This window comes from Argopecten irradians, chromosome 16 (assembly GCF_041381155.1).
Source record: "Argopecten irradians isolate NY chromosome 16, Ai_NY, whole genome shotgun sequence".
Classification (NCBI taxonomy): domain Eukaryota; kingdom Metazoa; phylum Mollusca; class Bivalvia; order Pectinida; family Pectinidae; genus Argopecten; species Argopecten irradians.
The window spans coordinates 14,099,850-14,126,211 of record NC_091149.1 but is presented as its reverse complement, the minus strand read 5'-3'; the positions used below and the strand labels follow the sequence as shown (position 1 = coordinate 14,126,211).

The window sequence follows — 26,362 nt, the reverse complement described above, 5'->3', positions numbered from 1 at the left end:
ATTGGGTATAGCATGTTAGAAACATTCATTATGAAACCAATATTGTTTATTGAGATAATTTTCCAATTTTGTTGTTGTTCTTTTCTCCCTACCCAGGTTAATAAGGTATGGATTTTGATTAACCCGCTTTTGATATTTCAAAATATTTTGTAGTTGTTTATTTGAAAAAAAGTATTTGTACCTCTAATTGTTACATAACTTTATTTTTAATGAAAAATTTGAATGTAGATTGTTAATGATGAAAGATGCTCCACAGCTGACAAACGATATTTTTTCTCTATCAAAAAAGGAGCAGAAGATTAAGTATTTTTCTTCAGTTACAATTCAATAGTTACTTACTTTACAACATTACCACCATTGAAAGGTTTGAGCGTCAACTTTTATTTAAAAAATATTAAAGCAAATTAACTGCGTGCCGAAAAAATCCATATGGCACTATGTCCTATAGGGAATTTAAAGATACTGATTGTGCATGAAATAATTGATATCATTTTTGTGCTAATTAGATATATATATATATGATTAGACTCCAAGTATCTTTAAAATGATGAGTATCGTTTATACTCTGTCGGCAGTGGAGCATCTCTTATGACTTGATGAATTTGGAATGTTGTTTACCAAACAATTTTTGTTGTGTTGCATTGTTTACTTATGGCATGGTGTTTTTTGGGATTTAAGGTATTCATGATTTTTTTTTTTGCAAAATTTTGTTTTTGCTGTCATGGGGCTTACTGAGGCTTTTTATTTATTGTTTTCAGGTTTAAATAAACTTAAATTTATAATTGTTTGTCAAATTGTTATTCAGTGATGAAGGTTTTACACAAAAAAATTGAATACTGCACTTTTAATTTTAAATAAGAATTATCAATTTTTCTATTAAATTAATATTTAGTTTTAGAATTAATTTAAAAGTAAAAGTTATCAGCTTTTCACAAAATTTTATCAAAATTTGAAACCCAGCAATAATTTACTGTAATTAATTAGAGGTTTTGTTTGCATTTTCTACCCCCTATCTCTATTTTGATTTTTGGAATTGGATTGAAATAGTTTTGCATACCTAAAGTTATGTGTTTTTGATTTGGTGTTTGATACCATTGTTTGCTTTCACTTTTACAATGCATTATAATAGATAAAGTCTAGCTTTATTATCCTGAATAAAGAATAATAGAGTAACAGAAATCTCAGCGTTCTAAAATTAATTTGGTAAAAAAAAAGAATTAAATGATGAACATTTTCTGAAGATCAATGCTGTTGAGTATATATATATATATATATTATATATAATATCTCTGAATGTTTTTCACTGGTCACGACTGTTCAATTAACAAAGTTTGACTGTAGATTTATAATTTTGTATATATGTACATGTTTTTATTCTGATAATTTGTTATGCTTGAAGCATGTATTAATGTTTGTCTATAAATTATCCATACATTATATAAGATACTCAAGATTTATGGTAATAATTTTGGTTAATTATTGCATAACGATGAAATATACTTTTTGTGCTATATAAAAAATATTGATGACTGAAAGAATTCAATAGTTTTCTCGCCAATAAATTACAATCTAGATCTACTTTCAGGGGCAGACAACTCTATAATTTAGAAAACTGAGAAAAATTATCGATCGTGTGCTTCACTATAAATGCATACTATTTCTTTGCATTAAAATATTTTCTGTAGAACTTTTTTTTGAAGTTTTGTTTGCCTTTTAATTTCTTGATAAGACTGACTGGTGATATTCCTTAATTTTGGTTTTAATTTCCAGATTTTGATGTAGGTGACATAAAAAAAAGACATCTAGGCTATAAGTAAACCGATTAAAAAACAAGTAAATGCTTCTAATTATGTATATACCCTGCAAAATAATTCATAGTACAACTGTGTGTCTTTGTATAGTACTGTGCTTTAGAATTTAGATGAATTATTAATATATTTACTGAAAAATGTGTATAAACGAAAATTAAGTGTTGTGCTTATAGATTATGTGATAACTTTGTCATATAGATCAGATATGTGTATTGACTAACAGTTTGGTTCACAAAGATAGGTACATAAAAGTTTTGTCTAAACTTTGTGGATTGAGCAATTACAAATCATCATAACCAAGGTAAATAAAATGAGGATTGATGTCGAATTAAGATGTGATTATATAAAGCTAGAATCTCAGCTTTAACAACAAGCAACTGGGCTGGTGCAAATAGTATGAAAGGATATTTATATATAATGAAACATATAGATAATATCATAGATAATGGTCTTCCAGGGTGCTCCGGACCCAGTTCCATGAACATTCCTTAAATTTACGGAATCCCTTAACTTAAAATTCCTCTTAGGAAAGCATTACAGTTTTTAAGGAAGGTTCCTTAACTTAAGATTTCTCCTTAACTTTTATAATGCTTTCCTATGGAGAATTTTAAGTTAAGGAATTCTTTAAAGTTAAGGAATGTTTATGAAACTTGGCCCTGCTGTACCAAATATTATCAATCTTATTTAGATTCAGCCATCAAATAGATATAGGAAGATTAGTGGTTAAAAACAGGTTTCAGTAACATCAATTAAAAAAAAAGAATTAATCTGTATTTGCCACAAAGACAGATCTCATTGCATGTTTAAAGTGTTTTGTTTAGTTTTAGCATTTTAGTTTATCCTTCATTTGTTTTGTGGATCGTTTTATATATTTGTAGACTTAATTAATATTAGCACACATATCCCTAATATTAAAGTCAGAATGTTTTAAACTTTTTGTTTAAAATACATTAATGATTATATATATCCTGATGCTATATAAGGAAAAAAGTAGCATGTCCCTGATGCTATTATAGACTTGTGTGTCAATTAACGTTACAAAATCATTGTTTTATTGTTTTGCAATATTAAGCCCTAGCTACTTCCCCTATGTTGAAACTTCATTGGAATTTATTGAAATTTCCTGGTTTTTTTCATTGATCCATGTTTTTTTCTTCATGATCCTCTCATCTTTCCTTGTCCCCCTGCCTCCCCCCCCCCCCAAACAAAAAAAAGCACTAACTCCACCCCGTCCCCTATATCGTTGCGATTTACATCTATATCCGGTAGGCATATTGCAGGATAAATAAAGTAATAATGTTGTGAGATAGTTATCAAGAGGACATTTTAATTTTTACAGATGTTGCTCAAATCTTGTACATATAAACGATAAGACTTACCTATGTATTAGATGGCTATGAAATGCTGATTTAAATAAATGAACATATAAAGTCGCATTGTGAATTACTTACATGTCTATGGAATCAATTATAAATGATATTCAAAACTATTAGGTTATAGATTATTTGAAAATTCAAATGGAGTAGCTTGACTGCATAACTACATGATTTTCTTCCAAGTTTTAAATGTTTTTGTAAGTCTGACTATTTTGATGTAGTTATATAGTGTTTTTGTTTGAGTTTAATCCTCTGTTTTGTTTTCCCCTATTTAGGTAGCCCACACTTGAACACAACTTTTTGTTCTGTTATGAACAGCATGAAGTTCTTGCATGCCTTACAATCTCCCAGTGCGCAAATGCAGCAATCAAACTACGATACGGAGAACGATGGCGTTCACAGTATTTTGAATCCTGAGAATCGTGACTGGCTGGCACGTCAGGGATATTACCTTACCAAAGGGGGCGCTGCTCCCTCACCTCCTAAACCTGTTCCTACCTCAACTCACAAACTTGCCAAATCGTGGTCTATGGATGCGCATGAACGACGTAAAGCGTTCGGAAAAACAAGACGGCATCAGCACCGGTCGTTGTCAGATTTAAAAGAAGTGGATGAATTAACTTCACCTAAGGCTGAAAACCGGACAGGGACCTATAGTTTTGAAAGTTTGGGCAATTTTAACAGCGTTGAAACGTCGACGGATTCATTTGATAGCGTTGATTCGAACACTCTTTGTGTAGGACGTCAAAGTTTGATGGAGGGTCGACGAGGATCTGGTGTAATTATACCAGTTCCACTACCGATGGCTGAGGATCGTGCAATTACAAATCTTCGTAAACAGGAAGTGGAAAGGATGGCATCATTTCCGGACACTGATGGTGATTATAACGTGTCTCCTCCGCTATCTGCCCAATCTAGTCTGGAAAATACTTTAACCACAAAACAATTACATAAATTATCAACAAAGTCCTCAACGTGTACACTTCTTGGGGATACTGATGTTGAGCCAATCGGCAACGAATTTACATCTGAATCAACCAATCAGGAAAGTGATAACACATTTATAGACAATGAATCCGACCCATGTCGTGCTAATTCCGAAAGTTCAAGTAAAAAAGAAATTGAGCCATGTATTGTGAAAAGTGAAAATAAAGAAAACGAGAATTTGTTAACAAGTCAGGTAAAATCTAAAGATGTGGACATGGGTGCCATTAAGGATGTGTTGACAGTGTACAGTGTATTTTACAACAAATTCTCTGAAAAGGAAACAGTGAAAATGGTACGTAAAAACAGTGTGTACTGTGTATGGGTTTTTAGGTCATATGACCCGAAGGGTCAGGATGACACTATAGGAGTCGATCGTTATCGTCAGTAGTCGTCCTGCCAGTCCGCCGTGCGCCGTGCGCCGTTCCGCACCGTCGCCGTGCGTTAAACTTTTCACATTTTGAATTCTTCTCAAGTGTGTGATTTAGCTGAAACTTACATGAAATGATCTGACATGGGTCCCCGACAAAGTGTTGTTATTTTTCGGGTCGATCCGAAATCCAAGATGTGCCGCCACAGCCGCCATCTTGAAAAACACATTTTGAACTTCTTCTCAAGTTCTATACGGTGCGATTTGGGCTGAAAACTTGCTAATGAAATGGATCCTGACATGGGTCCCGACAAAGTGTTGTTATTTTTCGGGTCGGTCTGAAATTCAAGATGGCCGTCACAGGCCGCCATCTTGAAAACACATTTGAACTTCTTCACAAGTTCTACCGGTGCGATTTGGCTGAAACTTGCATGAAATGATCCTGACATGACAACAGACAGACATGTTACCTGGAAACAGGACAATTACTTTAAAGGTAAAAATTCTTTTATTTCCTTAATGGTGTAGGTGCAGTGAAGTTGAATGATACTGATATGTATTACGGTATTCGACCCAATAAGCGCTCTGTGCGTTTAGAAAATTGAAAAAAAAAACAATGAAAAGGTGCTGGTAATAAGACAAAGTTATTGTAGATCTGTACAGTTTTGTGTAGTTTTTGTATTTATTTATGCCTGGGCAATTGGAATTGAGGCTTCAAAAAGGGGGAGGGGCGCTAATAGGGACATGGGTGTTTATTGGGTCAATACTGTATACATGTATATAAGGTCCTTCATCAGAATACAGTCAAAACTTAAACCCACTTAAGTCCCTTAAGAAAGTTGGTCCCTTATAGCCAGGTGGTCTTAATACACAGGTCAGGCTGTTATGTTAAAGTTGTTGCCATTTGGACCCCAGAAGGTGGTCTGACCAAGAGGGTGGTCTTTATACAGAGGTGGTCGCTAAGGCAGGTTGGACTGTAAGTTGGAACCCCAGTGCAAGAATAGTCTTATTTAGAAGGTGGCTGTTTTACAGAGGTGGTCCCTAAGGCAGGTTTTTATTGTATATAAAAATTTAACACATATAACCTTGCCTATTTATATATAGATAATTTATTTACTTAGTGGTAATCCATCATCATCATTGTTTTATATCACATTTAACAATTATACTGAAGCATTGTTTATCCCTACAGGTTGTGGATAGACCTACCGGAGACATCATGGAAGGAACAGACGCTAAAGTTAACTTAGGTAAGCAACATGGCACTGTCAGCTTCAACAAGCTTTGTTAGAGCCAATTATGAAGTCAGCTATAAACAATAAAAACTTAACTTATGTTAGCTGCTTTCTGTTTGATGGCTTCAGTTAAATGATATATTGTCATTTACCAGTATTGGCATTTATCCCTTCACCAGGGGGAGGGGGGGTGTTCAAACTCACATATGACAGTTGCCAGAAATATACTGAATGTGGTTTGGTGCTTTTTTCTGGGTACTCTGAGTTTTCTCCACCTAGACATGACAACTTTAAATGGCTGTTCATAAAATGCAAAAGATAAAAAACTGATTTAAAATCAAATTACCATGCATGCATGCACATACTGTGGAGTAATTAATCGTGTTACATGTAAAAATAAACTTGTTCAGAGAACACGTTAAGGTGATACTGTTGTAATATTGTAATTTGACATACATTCAGACATGTCTATAATTATAAAGACCACCCAAGGGAAAAGTGGTTATTGTCAATAGCCAGGTGGTCTTTATACACAGGTCAAAGTGTATAGCAGACTTATGACCTAAGAAAGTGGTCAATCTTATTAATTGTTCAAACCAGTTGTCTTAAGAAGTGGTCTTTATAGCAGTTTTTATACAGAGGTGGTTGCTAAGACAGGTTTCACTGTTATACCAATGTCGAAATGAAATGAATTCATTAAAAAAAAAACTGCTTAAGGCTACAACTGTACATGTAGTATTATGTAAATATAGATATGTATCTACTATGACATGTTATCTGCAGTGTTTGATTACCAGTTTATCTGTACTAACTTGACATGGATGTCAGTTTCACAAATATTTACATTATTGGTTTATCTTGATTACAAATACTCTAAGTGTCAGTCAGCAGACAATCAGCATATAAATGGTGACGAGAAACTGATAATTAATTAGCAGAAGTAAAGCAGGACTTTTTATAGACGAGCTGCTAATTATTGCAATTTTAATTAAAAATGTATTTCAGCCTGGGCTGGTATTTTAGTATTAAATGTCATATCATGATCATATTTTTAAATGTCAAGCATTTCTATTGAGCTTATATGGGTCAAAGGGAGATAATTCTTTTTTGGAAAAAAAGAACAACATTTATTTACTGGTAATAATTGTTGTTTTTTTCTCACGGCTAATTTGATTGGAAATATTAATGATCATTTTCAGGCCTCAACATTTCTTCATTTGGATAGTAAAAGCAGAAAGATAAGAAAGTCATATTTTTTTTGGGTAAAACTGAATTCATCATAATTATGTTTTTATTAAATTCCATAGGAATATTTATTAATCATAAAGAATTGAAGTTATTTTTGTTGCATTAAAAAAAAGTTATATTATTGATTCTTTTGAAAATTGTAGAATAAAACAGGAGGGTATCAAAAAGGATGTAATATATAAAAAAAATCGTTTTTTTATTTAAGTTTTCTTTTTTAATGTGTGAAATTTAAAAAGTAATTATATATGCCTTTAAATCCTTGTTATTTATTTTTAATCTTTATACTAGTTCTAGTTGAGATTTTTTTTTAATTGATGGCCTGAACAGTTGGCTTGTTAGTAGTATTAGGGTATAATTAAACGGCAGGTGGCTTGGCCTGTTGTGTCCCCTGGGGGCTTGGGCCGACAGGTGTATATTGTTAAAGGTACTCAATAGAGTTTTCCAGGAATGTGTTTGTTGGCCACCCCTTAATGACACAGGTAAATAAATTTTATCATTATTGGCTTGACTTTGTCCTGATTAGCTGGACAGTGGCTATTTGTGCTAGATCTCTTTGATAACATTGAGCAACAATAATTTGTCATTCATGGAAAAACATGGATTGTTTAGGTGTTGGGGTACCCAGCTTGCCTTTGAGAGTGAAAACAGGCTTTTTCTGTATAATTGAGTTAACATTGTCAAAGGGAATTTCTTACCCAACTGTTTGTGTGAGTGATAAATATCCATGTTTTCATAGAAGTTACAATCACACAACCATCGAAAGTTAATCTCGTTGAGCTACCTGTATGGACCATGCTACCTTAATAATCTGCATGTCCTTGTGATTGGACAGCTGCAAATAGACCACGGAATGTTATAAAGTTGTGAAAAACTTGACCAGTTACAACCAAGTTTGTACATGTAGTGGACAGCACCAGATGGTCAGTACAGTGAAAAAAAAGTGCTAAAAAGTGGCAACAGCTGGACTGAACTGAAAGCCCCAGTTTATGAGTGTCTAATGTATACTGTGGAATTAATTAATTATTTTGTGTACTGTGCTGTATGACAATACATCTGTACAATTAAGGATGGGGCAGACTAATGGTTAGTATATATATCTAATATTATTTATGAATTTATTTTAAGTTTATTTCATTTAAAAAAAAAATATTTAATATCTTGATTATTTCATGGCAGCATAGAAATTATATATACATGTAAATTATTTATTTATGAGTTAAATATTTAAAGTTTTCTTTCATTTTCAAAAGGTTTAAAAAATGATTGATTTGCAAGTTATATAGTTATGTTGAAAAAAGTAGCAAATGAGAAAAAAATGACAGGCACACTTACAAGACAACAGTGAATGATATACAATCCTATCTTATATTTAATTATATATTTACCAGGCGTTGTATATGTAATTTGAAAATCGAAAAGTTTTTGTATCTATATGACAATGCATGCAGATGATACAAAAAACTAATATACATTTAATTAAGATAATGTTATAATTAATACTTCCACTTAAAAAATAAACTAGCGCTATGTTTTAAAATCTGCATATATCCTAAAATGATTGGTTTTTCAAAAAAGATAAGAAATATTATCTATTTCTGTATGCATTGTTTATAAAAATAAAAATTGTGAAAATATTTCTTCTAAAAAACTTAATTTGATGTGTGAGTTTAATGACCATTGATCATTTACTACAGGTACTGGTGTTTCTATATGATTGTATGATAATTATAAATGGGATATTAGTATATATTAAGTATAATAGCACATGTATACACAAATTTACAATGAGCTGTAGGCTAGCTGTCTGATCAATCTGACTTCATGCAAGATGGGTGTGTTGATGTAAATGGTATTCAGGTATACATATGTATATATATACAGTATAATATATACAGTACATACACCAATGTCCAGTTGTGCAGTATAATACTGGGGATGTATTGATTCATACGGAATGTGAGGTACGTATGTTAGAGAAAAATAGGTCAGAATAATAGTGCTCCCCCATGATAAAGAAAAGATATATACTTTGTTTTTTTCTGTCATTAGATTCAAGGGCGCATTAATTACTGGTTAATGAAGAATAATGAATAGATTTGTTGCTAGGATATATGGCTTACATGTACAAAATGTTTGTATCATGGATATTATGTAGATTAAATGTATATTTTATGTAAAACTGTTTATAGCATTGAATTCTGCAGTTTATCACGGACATCAGAGTGTTATTATAAAAGAATACATTTTAATATCAAATATTATCATCTGTATTTTGATTGTAAGATTTTACATACTGGCATTTTCTATAGCTATAATATACATTCTGAAGAGACGTCACGAAATGATGAAATTGCTTCAACTGGAATCAAGTATTTCGTCATATATTTTTGTGATGTGTACATGTACATGTACAATATAATGCTTGCTTGTTTGCAAGCATCTTAAATATGCTTTAGAATTTCTCTGATGTAATGGAATTTGTCGGGAAGATGATGAGCTGTAATGATTTTTGCTTTAACATTCGAACACAACATTAAATATAGTGTATATATACATTGTATTGAACGAATACTGAAAATGCGTCAATAGATGACGCAGGATGTGATGTACGCTTGTTATTAATTTTTAGTTAAGATCGTGATCACCAAGCTGTTTGTGTGTTATTGTCTGGTTCACAAAGTTTCTATGTGTACAGGACAGTCTGATCTATCTAGAGTGGGAAAGTCTGATCTATCTAGAGTCAAAGTTTGTGCAGTAACTTAAGTCTTCGAGAATGCATGACAGTTCTTCAAATTCCCTTTGGGATCTTTTAATTGGACAACTGAACCAATTAAGTATGTGTTGATTAATATAGAAAATGTTATATTAATTACTAGTTCCTTACAGGTTTATATTGTTAGATGTAATCATAAAGCCAAATTGAAACATGGAAATGAAGTTCTCTTACTAATTTTTGCATGATCCACAAGGCTCAGATCGAGCTCGTAAAACATGCAGTTATAGCAAGGATTTTAAAGTGTTCATGCTAATTTTCTGTGGAATTTGAAGCTTTGACTTAATTTGCACTCTGTATTCCTCCAAGTAATGTAACCTGAGTCTTACTTAGTATTCCAATGCTCTACTGAGGATAACAAACCATTGTGGTCCAATTTATTCCTCAAAACGGAATAAGTTGGAAGTAGCATTAGTGATGTCCTGACAATTTTTAAACCTTACAAATTGAGAAGTCCTGGTAGAACAATATATATGTTGAAAGGAAGCATACTTTATATTGAATTTTATTTTCTGTTTTAGAAGTTCTTGGCAGGATGGAGAGCGTTCAGTCTGACAGTAGTGGGTTCGCTGAAGGAGATCACATCGAGGTACAGGAAAAGGTAGGCCAACTCAACTTTTTTGACCCCAAAATAAACACCTGACCATAAGCACACCTGACCATAAGCACACCTGACCATAAGCACACCTGACCATAAGCACACATGTCCTAACAAGTGTTGTCCTCTTCCCCTTTTCAAGATAAACTTGGATTGTTTCAGTTTCTGATACAGACCACAATATATATCTATCCACACATGTGGCATTGCATACTCAAACTTATCAAGATATAAAGTTAAGTAGCCTTTGCATGAAAGTCAATGGAGTTTATATACTTCACTAACGGTAAATATATGGTTTTAGATCACTACTTAATTAATTTTGTAAGAATTGAACCTGTCGGTAGAACCTCAGGCCACGTTTCTCGAAACCAACATTTCTACTGAGAAATTTCAGTTATTCCAACTAGAGTAAAATAAACGTTATGAAGTTAAAGAATCAATTGAATCCTACAACAGTAACAACACACTAGCATGGATATTTATTTAAGGGCTGTTTTGTAACATCTGTTGCTAATAGAACAGGATGGTTGAGATCACATGTCAATACAAATATCTGAGAATAAGTAACACAAAGAAAATACTCATTATAGATAAAAGATATACCCTAAATACTGCTTTATTTGTAAAAATTTAAACCTTATTAAAGATGCTCCAACGCCGACAGAGCATAAATGATATTCATTATTTGAACAATAATTGGTATTTAATCATGTATATATATGTCTAATTAACACAAAAATAATATAAAATAATTCATTTTGCCTTTGGTGCATGCAGGCAATCATTACTTCATTCCATATAGAATATAGTGCCACAGATTTGTTTCGGGATGCAATTAATTATTTTTAGTATTTTTAACTTAAAATAAAATTAGAAGCTCAAATTTTCAATGGTGGTAATGGTGTAAAGTAAGTAACTTTTGTAACAGAAGAAAAATACTAAATCGTCTGCTCCTGTTTTGATAGTGAAAAAATACCATTTGTCAGTGGTGGAGCATCTTTAAATGAAGATAGGAATATCTTGTTGATTCTTTACAAATTAATTTGTAGTTTAAATATAATTACTTGAACAACTATGCTTCAATTTGAAACTCCTTGATTATCTCTTTCCTTAATTCACTATATGGTGAACCCTCTGTAATATGGAAGCCAATATAGTCTGGAAACTTTACACTCAGGACGAAAATATTGGAGAACAAAGTTGATTATTATAACTAAGTAAACAAAATTTGACTGTCCTGAAAACTCATATTCTGGACAAATTGGACTTGGAGCGTACATAATATCTGAAATATTGATCGAGGGTTCACAGTATTGCATTCTTGCTGGAAATTTATCTGAATAATGACACTTTATGAATGGATAATGTTGTAATTCTCTGAAATATATTTAGTGTATTCATGCTGTCTGTGTAATGATTATGTGCATAATCAAGGCACATAATCAGAGTTCAGAATACATGCATATGAATATTCATGACCTTTGTTGTAGGATATATATGAATATTCATGAGTTTTGTTGTATATTAACAATATATATGAATATTCATGAGTTTTGTTGTGTGTTTACAGGTGTCCAGTATGGGCAGTAGTGCAGAAAGTGACCAGACTTACCAGAGTAGTGCTACAATCCTCCAAAACGTCCCAGACAGACCGTCGTCACCAAATCCCTCGACAAATAATGCCATCCCGCGCCCAGTGTTCATCGCCCCCGGCGACAAAAGGGCACTTAAAAAGGATGCATCAATCTCTACTGACGATATGTTTATTGGTTCTGATTTGACAACTGGATTCGACAAGAACTCATCTGTCCATCCGGATCCATGTGATTCCGGAAATGAGACTCTGTCTGACAGATCTGTCGTGTTGACGATAGAACTCCCAAGGGAGTGGATAAAATCAGGACAGTTATCAGGGCCTGGTACGGAAAAAGGAGTTATTTCCCTTTCCTACCAGGACAGTGCTGTTCAATTATCTCCAAAGACAGATTCAAGTCACGATATTAACGAGAGCTATGGATCTATTACTTCAAGTGCTTCTGTAAATCCTCTAGAGTTAACTCCCTTTAAAAGACCTCTTCGACCAGAATGGGCCTCAACACCAAATCATCATGAGAGCCAACACCCGTACATATCGCACCAGCATTCAATTACAACAAAACACAGATCAAAGTCATCCAAAGTCTTGTCTTCAAGTGAATCCCTTTATATGCCTTACAAACGTCAATATGACTCAGACACTGATGGTGATCATAAACATCAAATTGATTCAGACACTGACAGGGATCGACGCAGTCGATTTGCTGACCTGAACCACAGTGTTAATTCTTCATTGGACGGAAGCGTGTCAAGTATTGCAGATGAATCTCTAGAATATGTTAAACTTAAACAACTAGTGAACAAACCTGTGACATTCCAGGTAAGATATATAACAAAAAGATCAGCAAAGAACAAATAATATTTTCTCTTAAAAGAAAATTGAAGCAGAGCAATTAAAAATTTACTATAGTCTAAATATCTAATTACCAGTTCAAGTGTTTGGTTTCTCAGAAGTATTTTTTGTTAACAGTCCAATTTATTTTAATTCCAAAGAGTTTCTTATCATGATATTTCATATCTTTACTGGTAATAGTGATTGATGGCAGGGTGATGACTCCTTATTTAGGTCGTGATGGAAAGGAGGTAACTTTTTATATAAGGTCATGATGAAGGGAGATAACTCCTTATTTTAGGTCATGATGTAAGGGAGATAACTGTTTATTTTAGGTCAGCCATGAAAGTAAATGTTATTTATAAATGTTTTTCTCTGCAGCAGGAAACACGAGGCTCTGTACCAGTGACACGATATCAACCAAAACATCCCATCAAAACATGGCCGTCCATTCAGCAACGAATCGTAAGTCAATTAAAATAATGTGTCTAGTGTTACCAAAAGTAGTCTTTCAATTGTTTGGACAGGTCCTGATATCTAGAAATAAAAGCGATGACTCAAGAAAAAAAAAGATGATATTATTATTAATATGTAATCTATGTTAAAACATTTGACAAAGGAGTAGATATGATCAGACCAGTATTTGGCCTTAATTTTTCGGCCGTAGTTTAGGCCGAAAAATATTAACTCTGATCCACATCAATTTCACATCAATAAATACTCTCATACTTGCCATTCATCAAAACATGTGGGATATTTTCAGGATGTAATGTGTTAGCAAATGTATTCAACTGTTATATGGCCAAATATGTTGTTCTATACTGGAGAATTAATTTTGCGGCCATATTTGAGTCTTAACGTACCTTCTCCATTGAAATATCTGAGCCAACGCTGTGAAACTCATATCTGTCCCCAGTCATATGTAGGTAGTCATGAATTCTAAATTTCATTAGAAAGTAACAAGACTAGATTTCTCGCAAATTAAGATTTGTACATGTTATATTGTTTAACCATGTGGCATTAATTATATTTGATCAACATATCCAACGATAAAGTTTCAAGTATCATGTAGGTTAAATAATAATATAGAACGTGTTAAGGTAATGTATAACATGTTTGTGTTACAGCTACTACAAGAGGAGACCCAGTTAGTACAGTATGCCCTGCATCGTTATAAATTGGAGCTGAACATCTTAGAAACAACTTTCCTGGTTAACAAGCAACTCGCGTGGGATGAGCTTACGCCTGATGAAAAGTAAGACACACTATATTGGAGTATTGTGAATCTGTTATTGCTGTCTGGTATAAGTGGCTTCCACATTACTGGAATCTACTTTTTCCTATACCTTATTGATATCCATTTGAGTTGAAATTATTTTCTGACACCTTCTTTTTATATAGTGTAAGTGCAGATGTTTTTGTGAGTGTTTGATTACGCGATTTGTATGCATTAAACTTAAGCAGTGGTATTATTTTTTCTGAAAACACAGTTTATATACATTTACAAAAAAAATGGGCAAGAAACATTTTCACAAAATAAAGTTACCCGTACTTTCGTACAGTAACTTCTATTAAAACATAAGGTACATGTCAATGTACCACAAGAAAATTGTAATATAATATTAAGACATTTAACAATATTTGAAAACATTTGAAAGGAACAAACATAATTGGATTACTATTTTCTGTCATAGGATGGAACTGGATGAGCTACAACATCTCTGGACCGAAGTTAGGAAGGAAGTCACAGAGATGGAGCAGTACCTCGCAAACAGAATGGCCTCAACGCAAGTGGGGAATGATAGATTCCAACCTCTACTGGTACTGGAAGTCGTCCACAAGGTAAACATGAGCATTTATTGGTGGGTTTACTGTAAGCAATAAGAACCAGCGGTATGAGGTCGACACAAACAAGAGTTAATACAAAAGTAAAATAGGACTCATTGAGATTTTGATGGTAAACTTTGAAAATGCTTGTAAAAATATCTTTTTAAATTTTTGAAATTATGATAAAACTTTATGGGATGAAAATTGAAAATGAAAATGGGGCTATACGGAATTTCGGTTGTCTGTTTGTGTCTGTTAATCTGCCTTAACTACTGGAGGGATTTCAATAAAACTTTGTGGCATTGTAGATCTATTGAACAAGAGGCATCCACCTTTTTCAGAGTTGTGCCCCTTTGTCACAAAATGGTGGGGTGAAGGATGGGTGTGGCCTACTGGACAACAGTTCTAGTATATACAAATTGAATTAGCGAGCCTTATAGCGTTGCATTGTGTTTCAGATGGTAAATCTCCTCCGTGAACAAATGTATCAACAGGAGATTTACAAAACCAAGATGGACCTTGAGCTTGACCCGCCATTCCAGCCATCCCCTCAGGTTCCCTGGTGGCCGGAAGTGTCTCAGATGTTATGGGACATCAAACAGAAGGTTTCTGAGCCCCCGGCAATGTCAAGTGCCTCTAGTGTAGCCTCAGGCAGCATGCAAGACGTAAGTTATCTCCCTTGTCATAGAGTTACTTCCCCTTGATCACTCCACCTACATTTGATAGAAGTTAGTCATCTGTTGATTGCATGACCTTATAAACAGACTTTCTAAGTATAGGATTTTTAGTAGAGGGGAATTATTAATGAATGTAAGTCTAAGTACAGGATTTGAAGGAGAGGGGTATAGTAACGTATGTAGGTCTAAGTAAGGATTTTAATTAGAGGGTATTAGGTCTACAACACATTGAATGACAGAATTAATGAGTTAACTGATGCATATTCAATACAGATGATGATTTTGTTTTTATCTTCCACAGCTAAGACAAATCATCCGCGAAGAAGTTCAGCAAGAGTGTCGTGACAACCAACGCTGGCTTCACAGAGAACTAGAAGTAAGTCTGGTCGTCAGTTGTATTGTTGCAATTATTGTAATTCATATTGAAAGTGGTCAACTTTTCAATATTACCTAGGTAGGAATGGCATATACAGTCAACCTTGTCAATTAAGACCACCCAAGGGGTAAACTTGTCTCAATAGCCAGGTGGTCTTTATACAGAGGTCATTTTGTGTTATAATTGCCATTTGGGATGCTAGGGAAGTGGTCTTTATAAACAAGTGGTCTTTGTACACAGGATTTGGAATCTTCATATATTATACATTCTTCCAATAGCTCTCCACCTCAACCCAAGGCAGTGAATATTAGGCTTTTGGTTTTGGATATTATGTAATACTAGATCTATATAGTGGTGGTTACATTTCATCTGAAAAATTATCTTGTTTTCTTCCAGTGCTGAAACCTGCATGGCATCTACAAAATGTAGAAATTGTTGAAATAAGCAATGCCTCAAAATGACCTTTTCTCTTCAGAAAACTCCATCTGATTCAGTTCTTGTAAATCAAACATTAGGATGAAATAGAGTTTTTTGCAATAACAGTCTATTGATATTTTAACAGATTCAGAATATATATAATGATATAACTTAAAAACAATTAGTTGCAGCGATACATATCTATCGTTTGAATATTTAGCAAAACACATTTTCCTGACTTCATCTCAAGTTATTTATTTTAATCATTTGTGTTTTTCAGGCAAAAGAAAAGGAGCTTTGTCAGCTGAGAAAGGAAATGATGTCTCATAGCATCAAGGAAGGACAGACAAAAGTAAAGAAATATTACGAGAGCGTTGTTTGATTGACAGATCAGGGGCTCTGATATTCTAAATATGATCATAGTTCTACTATGACATGTGAACCCGAACAAAACTACAAGAGGTTCCGGCACACTGTAGTTATAATACCATGTGAACTGTGATTGTGAAAATTCATAATTTGAAGCATTTTAGTGCCTTAGATGAGCTTTAAGCCCCAGAGCATTGAACTTTGAGCCCAGAAGCTAGCGAACTTGAAAATAAGGATCCATTGGGCTATTAACCCAGAATCAACTGAACTTTGAGGCCAAGAGTCAATGAACTTTGTGTCTGCAATTCACTGAACTTTGAGCCGAAGAGTCACTAAACTTTGAGGCCAAGAGTCAATGAACGTTGAGTCTAGAGCGGATGAACTTTATGGCAAGGAGCCTTTTGAGCATATGCCCCATAGTCAAGCACTGTATTGTCTTGTAGGAAATTTAATTTTATATCCAAGTCTCCAGAGTGTGGTTGCCTTGTGTCCAGCTGAATCAGGGGTTAAATACAGTACTATGAGATAGAATCATGAGTAACTTATGATAATTCAAATCCAGAGTGCAATCGGTATGATTAAAGTGCTCTGGTGTTGATATGAAGCGTCGTTCAAAGATTGTGATTTTTCAGATTGACGGGCACTTTGATTTAAAAAGGTTTGACAACCTTCAATTGTTTCTTGTGGAAGCTCAGAGTATGGACTCTTAACAGGAGACATATGCACTATTGTAGTGCCTTGTATACATTCTTACTGTGATTTCAATGGCATTGTACAACTTATTTGTATTCAAAATGAACTTGTTTTCAACTCCATTTGAATTCAAAACACATTGGTTTGCAACTCCATTTGTATTTAAAATGCATTTGTTTGCAACTCCAAGATTACAAGGAGTCTCTCTTTCTCAGTTAAGGTTGTGATTTGACTGATCTTTACAAAGAAAATAAGTTTAAGTCAGATATTTTTTTATTCCAACATTGCTTAAACGTCAATGATTATTTTAAAAATATGAATTAATAGATTTGGATTACAATTTGTTTATTACAATTCTGTATTTGCATGTTACAGACTCATGTGCATAGGTATAGATTATTGTGAAGTCATTTGTTTGCGATGAGTATTGCTTGCAAAATGATGTCAATAAATATCTCCCTGCAGGGGAAGTAACTCTGTAAAGTTCAAAGACAGAAAAAGGCAAGTGTACATACAAATATAATAATATTATTATTTCATCACCAAATATTTTATAAAAAGATGGCTTCTGTATGATTTATAGATTTTTACTGTGTCTAGTTTGAAAACCTCTTCCTTTAAAATGTTTCATTCATTTCTTGCAATTTCAACTATCATGATTTGAAATTTAAAATGAAAAATTTGTTTTCAAAAAAGAAAAGAAAAAGTTAAACTAATTTTCAATAGCTTAATCAGATCAGCCCAAATGTTTTCAATGTACATATATAGTAAAATTGTATTTTTGTACACAATTTTTGTGAAATTAGATTTTGTTATGTCACCAAAAATTTGAATGCAAGATAGAAACGACAGGCTCGTCAAGCATTGGCAATTGACAATATGTATTTAATTATTGTATTTTGATAATCAGTTAATGCCATTGGTGCTATTTATTTCCATTAACTGATTCTTAAATATCATTCCAGTATATGACTGTAGATAATTAATAATATTGTGTATATTATATTTCTGAATGCTTGCAATTGTGCTTCAAAGTCTTTCATTCTTAGAGATAAAAATATATTTATGAGCTTTACACCTTTTGCATTCTAGTCTTTTTCACCCTTTTCTATATCTAACCTTTAATGAAAGAGAAACGTGAAAATGTTGATACACTGCTCACATAGAAGTTGTGTATATATATATATATGTAGAAGCAATTTTATATATTCAAGTTGAAATATATTTCAAGAATTGATTTGATCAATCAGAAATTGTAAATACTACAAGATCATTTTAAACAAAGCTATATTTTTGTAAATATTGAATTTGATGTAAATAGTTAAGTTGTCTATATGTTCAGACAAAGTTGTGTGTTTTTGGATCAAAGATAATATATGTACACCTGGTATGTATAATGGAAAATGAAAGTAGAATGCATTTATTGTAGTGTGTTTTATAGATATTTAAATAACAAATGTACATTACATTGTGTCTATTTATCTGTTAAGTTTGATTAATTAAACAAAATATCAAAATGGTACTTTCATTATTGTTGTTGGATCGCACAACATAAATGATGTGCACAAAATGTATGAAATGTGCAATTTGTAATGTGTGGGGAAATTTGCACACAATATTATGATGGACTGTTTGTGAGTATAATAATAGCAATCATTGTCATAAAATTCGAACTTGTTATCATATATTTGTTGAAATGAATACATTAATTGAGAATAAATCATTTGCTGATATTCACAAATTTTATGTGTTTCATGGTGAATTTGAGAATTTAATTTGCTTGGACAATATTAAGGACACCATTGCTCCCCTACATCTTTTTTTATGAATTTGTCTATCCTGAAGAAAACTCTGAAAAGATTTAAGATTTCAAATAAGCCAACTAGTTTCTATTAAAGCTTTATGAAAATATTTCCATTTTATAAAGAGAATTAAGTGTCCTATATACATGTATATGCTCACTGAAAAAAAAATAGGTGTAGGATGCGTATTGTTAATTTTCACAGGGATGTTATTTCCATAGCTTCATGGGACATTTCTATGATCAAGACAAATTAATCGGGAACATTTGAAAAAATGGATGAAGTATATACACTTGTAATATTCTTTTAACCAAATAGAAACAGTTTCTTGTCTTTTGAAACTTTGTTAAACTTTGTTTCAAAAGATGAGAAATGCCACAAGTTAATCACGCAGCTGGTTAATATTAAAAAAACAATTAATAAACTTTGATGATTTGTACTAAAACTGAAAAAACAAATTAGGGGATTTAAACCGTTTCTATTTGGTTAACTATCCTACACAGCGTGAACATGATGACTTCTATACATGTGTGTATCTATTTGTTGTGCGATCTCCAACAACTGTAAATCAGGTTTTTTTTAAACCAAAATGTGCAATTTTCAATTATAATTTTAACATTTTTAGTCATCTTTTAATTAGGTGATGAAATTTCTTCTTCCATTTGTGAAATAAAATAAATGCCATTGAGAATATGTGAAATGTCTATTTTCTATTCAATATTGTTTATTTCAATACATGTATCAATGTTAGTTCACTCTAAAATTTGTCTATTCAATCTATACCCCTCTTTACTCTGTAAGAATCTTCAGTTCAATAATTTTATTTCTTTTTACATGTAATTATTATGATTTTTTTTTTTAAATATATCTTTATTTATATGTTTCCACTTTGAAGAACAAAAGTTAAAGTGAAATCATAATCATAAAGTGAAAAGGTTTGAAAGACAATTTTTTCATTTGGCTATTGAACGATTAAAACAAAATATAGTTTAACACTAACTTAAACTACAGGTAGCATTATGATGTGGTATGCCTTCAATCTAATTTATTAATTTTCAGAATGTTGATAGATTGAACAACAACAATATATATTTTTTTATAGTAATGATATTCAGACAACTTAATTGAACAAAAAGGATTTTTGAGATTATCATTTTATGGAATTCTTTTTAAATTTAAATTGAACAGATTCTAGGGCTTTTCTTTAGATATAAATTTTCCACTGGGTTTGAACAATTTGCTTTCATGCAGATGTTCTTTGAGAAATCTTTGTTTTTAGGAACATACATGCCAAAGAAAATTCAAATTTAAAGCTTTCTTTAATTTTATTTACTCGTTGGTTATTACTACAAATGCTTTGAAGACATCTGGTTTGTAAATCCAAGTAATATAGCCACAAGTACAAGATTCTATTTATCACATAATGAATAAAACAAAATATTTATTTCAATTTCTCCCCTGCAATTCTTGTTTTCTAAATAAGTGACATACAAACAGTGATTGGTCGATAGATCTAGTTTGCTTCCTGTCTTAACAGTTATGTGTCCGATAAAGTAGACTAGATCCATTTTTATGATGGTATAGAATTACTGCTGACCAGTGTTTTATAATGCAATGAGAATATCCCACCATTTTTTCCACTGCAATGAGACAGTTTGTATCAGTTGTCACCATTTTGGTTGTCAACGACAACAGATCATTTAATCAAATACTCTCCAAAAAAACAAATGTTTTATAAGTAAAAAAAGTAGTATCTTATTCTTGGGCAGAACTTCCTTAACCCGGTCGCCCATGCATCTGTTGTTATATGTGATTCCTGACAATGAAATAAAGATAAATATATTTGTTGAAATATTTAGAATGTTTAGAACATTTTTCCATAGAGATTATCGATACATTCACATGATTGTAATTTATACATTCCAGACAGAATAAAATAAGTTTATATGTGCCTCTTTTAATGATTGATATTAAAATTCTATACGTGTACCTAAAAGTAATTTATAACCTGATCTCAGCCAAGACTCTCCTATGAAAAATGATTATTATTCTGTTCTGTAAGAGTTATTTCCCTTGTTTCACTCTGTCAGATAGCAATTGCTGTTAACAGACTCTAGAAGGGGCCTCTTGGCCTCTTGTTTAAGCTTTCATTTGTTTGATTATAATTAGTTTGATTGTGATTTGATTGATCGTACGCGTGACATTTACCACATCACCATGTGATCAGATATATATAATACGTGTCTTGAGTAAATCAGATTTCTACTTAGAGACTCACTACCCTTCAAAAACAAGTTGTTTTTTAAAGCGAATAGTCGGGCAAAGGAAACCAGTCTAAATACGTTCTTTGGCCTTCCAAAAGTCCTTGTATACCATAATGATGGTCAAGTTCTGCTTACGGTGTCCAGCTTTGACCATTGAAATTATGGGGAAGCCCCGTGTAAATTTAGCACAGTTCTAAATATAAATTCACCTAACTCTTTGAAAACGAGGCTGCATGGATATGCGTTAAGAGTGAACTGCACTGATAGCCGGTCGGGAAGACGTATTAGGATTCCTATAATATATATTAATTTCTTCGCATACAGAGCGATTTTGATGGGAGATTTTATTTTTCTATTTCATAAGAAATTACACTGGATATATTAACACCATTTTTACCGACTTAAGCCTTTGTTTGTCCGACTATTCGCTTTAAAAAGGAGATTATAAAAGGAGATTGACAGTTTTGTGGAGTCACAAAAGTTATTAACTTAGTACCAGAAATACTACACCTAGCATCACCTTCTGAACAATTTTATTAAAATAAATTAAATGATAATTTTCATAATGCTTGTCATCTTGTTTTCCAACATCATCCTAGTTACCAGGGATTTTTTTACTATCACTGTACCAGACGGCAAACAGTGAAATGAATCTTCATATTAAACATAGATGACTCATGGAATCTTGCATTTGATATAAATTGTCTTGTGTTATAGTTACTTTTAGGAAACTTTTATTTTTTGTTTCAGAATTTTCGGTAGTGGGCCTTTAAATCACCACTGTCTTGATGCAATTTACTTTTTCTGGCTTACTAGAAATTATAAGGACTTATTCATTAAGTTGTAGATATTTCTTTGTATATATTTGTAACTTTTTATTACGTACCCCTGTGATTCAATTATAAAAGTGATGCAAAAGTTGAGTACAGTTTTGGGTATTTACTTACCGGTAATATCTTTTTTATTACATAAGATGATGCATTTAAGCATAACACCGAAAAAAATATTATGAAATATGCATTATGTTTGAAATGAATTTTAAAAGATTTGTAGAGTTTATTATGTGATAGATATATATGTTATGTATAGTTTTTAATGCACACCGAATTATTATTTTCCCAATCAGCCAAATAATGTATAGACAATAAGTATTTAACCAAGACATTCCATTGAAATATATCTGTTTAGATAATATGTTTCAAGAAGTTAAGTTACTCATGCTATAGACTGGAGAATTAGTAATTCTCAATTTTACTGCCGGAATATTAAACATTTTCACTGGATCTATTACAGTTTTTTATTCTTCTATTAATTTCTTAATACAGACAGAATATTCTTTATAATCATGTTACAGACTGAATACTGGTTATTATCATATTATGCTGGCAGAATATTGGTTACTATCATGTTGCAGACATAATATTGGTTAAAGACAGGAGATTGGTTAATATCAAGTTAGACGCAGAAACTACATATTAGGTTAACATGGTTACAGACAAATATTGATTATTATCATATTCAAAGAGAGTTTACATATTGACATGGTTACAGAAAGAATACTTAACTGTCATGGTTACAAACATAATACTGGTTATTAACATATTACAGACAGAATATTGGTTATTATCATGTTTCAGACAAAACTATTGGGTGTTTTCATGGTTACAGACAAATCATTTGGTTATAGTCATGATTACAGACAGATTAGACATATTTATTGGTTATTATCATAGCACACAGATAGAAAACTGATTAATATCATAGCATACAGATAGAAAACTGGTTATTATCATAGCATACAGATAGAAAACTGGTTATTATCATAGCATACAGATAAAAAACTGGTTTTCATCATAGCATACAGATAGAAAACTGGTTATTGTCATAACAACAATCAGAATACTGGATATTGTCATAGAAGTGGTTATTTTCGTAGAAACAGACATAAAACTGGTTATTTTTTGTTATTCATTGGTATGAAGGTCGTTTCGAGAGAAATTTCAACATGATCAGTCATTTAAAATATTTGTTACAAAATGTCATTCATACATCAGTGAAAAACAAAAAAAAATACCAATTATTTCTTATAATAATTAGAAAGAATAAATCTTGTATGTTACGTCAGATATATTATTGTTAAGCCAATTAATGGTTGCGATATGTTTTTGCAGACAGCAGATGGACCTAGCTGTTAAATGAATGTGTCTTATCTGAAGTTTGAATGGCACCAATGTATTCAATAAAATGTCCAAATATTAATCCCACGGCACATGCAATGATTTGAAAATTTATTAAAATAATTTGTTGAAATATTCCTGTGTTATTCTTGTTTTTGCTCCGGAGTGGTCTACACATGTTGTTTTATATGAATTAAACAAAACCATGATTTTTACGCTTAAGTCAATATAAGCCTAAAAATACAGCGTATTGTGGTTGTCCCCTGAGGTATACAAGGAATTTCCCTTTTGACTATGACACCACCTAGCGTGAAAAAAGTACTGCACCTCCCATCTAAAAATGTTCATCTTTCTCAAGCATATTGAGGGAAATAAAGAGTACAATTTTGTTTAAAATATGCACATATTAAAAAACTTGTTTCTTAAATTGAGAACATATTAACATGAAATTAGGAAATACATTACACCAAGGAAGGACACCCATATTGAACCATTGGGGTAAGGATAACAAAGGTATAATTCTTGTGGAAATATATAAGTATCTTTTAACATAAAATTCACATGACAATTGTCATACCAGTCAAAATGGGGCAATAACAAGAGGCCAAGAGGGCCTGTGACGCTCACCTGGCCCCGCCCCTTCTCCCCCCGAGGGAGTAAGAACCAAATTTATACAAACCCTGTTCCCCCTTCCTCCAAGGATGTTTCTGGCCAAATTTGGTTACAATTAATGCAGAAGTCTATAAATATATATCTATATTACTATTTAAAAGGATTTACCAATATTTACCCGTATCAAGTCCTGTTCCTGATCTTCCTGCCCCAGTGGAGTCAGAATCACGATTTATACATTAGCTCAACTGTTCCTCTTCCCCCAAAGATATTTCTGGCCAAATATGGTAACATTCCGTGCAAAACTCTAGTTACAACTAGTAGCTATTTAAAGGAAATAGATAGATGAACACCGGACACCATGCTATGACATAATCTCAACAGCACTTCATGCCAGGTGAGCTAAAATTCTGCCTTTGCATATTGCAGATCAAATTACCTCCCTTGCAGGTATAGGTATCAATTGTGATGTCATTAATTAGTAAGCTGAAAATTATGATGTAACACTCAAAAACACCTGACGTCTTAATACATATCTGGCCCTGCAAGGGCAGATAACTCTGTAATATAATAAAATAATTAACCAAAATAAACTATTTACAAAGAGGTGCCCCTTGACGACGGACAAAGCCAATCAGAATAGTTAACTTTATCAGAAAATGAAAAGAACAAGTAAACTCAAAATTCATCAATTCAAAATGGTTTATTTTTCACAAAAATATCAAATTTCATACAAGCAGTGATCATGAGTGCTTGTTCAGATAAATTTTATTGTTCTTCAAATTTTCACTAACTAAAGTGACTTGATTATTTTTTTGGAGTCCAATTTCATAATTTGTTTATCACCTCATTTTCACATGTTGTACAAATTGATAAAATCCAATTAAGTTGAGATTCTCTATTGTCTAAACACCAGCCAACTAAAGTATTCCTTTAATAATAAACTTTGTACATCTACAAAATTAATGTACTTGACCCTAATTAAAGTATTAAGACACTAGGCAAAAAAAATAGAAAATACTAACACAAAACAACCTCAGGTTTAGGATGTGGAAAAAACTTGAATGTCTGGAGTCAAACCACCAATCAGTTTTGCTATGAGATATCTCAAGGGAGGATATAATGGCAGAGATAGTAACCCATGGAATATCAAGGATAGGTGAGAAATATATTGGTAGTCATTGAGATAAACTCTTTGTAATTATGATCGGGACAGAAAGGTCATGGGCACAGAACACTAATTTAATGGTGGGTGCATGAATTTTTATGGATTTCATTTTAACTTTTTTTAATCTATGACAATAATTTCTTATGGTTCCAAAATGGAAAAACTTCTGAAACAAATACTTTCATTGAGGGTTTATTAGCTTAACGTCCTATTAACAGACAGGGTCATGTAAGGATGTGCCTGGTTTGTTGGTCGAGGAAAGCCAGAGTACCCGGAGAAAAACCACTGACCAGTGACCAGTACCTGGCAACTGCCCCACATGGGATTCGAACTCGCATCCCAGAGGTGGAGGGCATGTGGTAATATGTCGAGACTTCTTAACCACGCGGCCCCATCAATTTCAATGATTGAAAACAGTGGAAACATAATATGTAAAAATGACTTACAGAAGCATAGGGTTGTGAGCACATACATTACATGATTATCAGTTGAATTTTTTATAAAAAAGAAAAATAGATAGAACATATCCTAAGGAAACTTTACAATTGTAAAATGTTACAATTGTTCATCATGCATGATAGTATTCAAAATGAGACGTACAATAAATTATAGTACCATGAATTTTTTCTTGCAATGTTTGTGACAAAATTTGTAAAATGATAAAAATATTTCACCATGATAGTATTCAAATAAATATTTGTAACAATTTTTTTTTCCTGTAGTTTGCAATGTGACAAAATCTAAGTACATGTCATAAAATCCACAGGGGCCTGGCACGAAAATTTTTAACCAATGGTATACATATATATATTATAGTATAATATACTATAATATATATATATGTATACTGTTAGTTTAAAAAAGTCGTGACAGGTCCCTGTGATAACATCTGGCTAGACCACTCAAAGAATCGAAGTACTGAAAGTACTGAAACTCAATGCAAATTGTTAGTGGATAACATTTCTGTATGTTATGTGCAGGTGTTGAATTGGCCATTTTGGACAGCAGGTCCCAATTTCTTGAAACAAAAGTGCACACTATAAAGTCTTAACTTAAGATTTTCTCCTTATGTAACTTTTAAGAAAATTTATGACTATAAAGTCATTTTTTGAGTTCAGTTTTTTTTGAGAAATCCGGGCCAGGAAAGAGGATGT

At 32.4% G+C, this 26,362-nt stretch overlaps 1 protein-coding gene across 1 annotated transcript in view; it reads left to right on the top strand.

The window, feature by feature from the left end:
* The window catches only part of LOC138310017 (protein ITPRID2-like), a 55,268-nt gene extending 31,705 nt beyond the window's left edge, over nt 1-23,563 (top strand). The window contains exons 7-17 of the mRNA XM_069251168.1: nt 3,463-4,466; nt 4,999-5,037; nt 5,734-5,791; nt 10,319-10,398; nt 11,969-12,814; nt 13,208-13,291; nt 13,954-14,081; nt 14,521-14,668; nt 15,112-15,318; nt 15,632-15,706; nt 16,404-23,563. Of these exons, the coding sequence (XP_069107269.1) occupies nt 3,463-4,466; nt 4,999-5,037; nt 5,734-5,791; nt 10,319-10,398; nt 11,969-12,814; nt 13,208-13,291; nt 13,954-14,081; nt 14,521-14,668; nt 15,112-15,318; nt 15,632-15,706; nt 16,404-16,505 (2,771 nt within the window). The 3' untranslated portion in view covers nt 16,506-23,563. The remainder of the gene's footprint in view (nt 1-3,462; nt 4,467-4,998; nt 5,038-5,733; nt 5,792-10,318; nt 10,399-11,968; nt 12,815-13,207; nt 13,292-13,953; nt 14,082-14,520; nt 14,669-15,111; nt 15,319-15,631; nt 15,707-16,403) is intronic.
* The last annotated feature ends 2,799 nt before the right edge of the window (nt 23,564-26,362 follow it).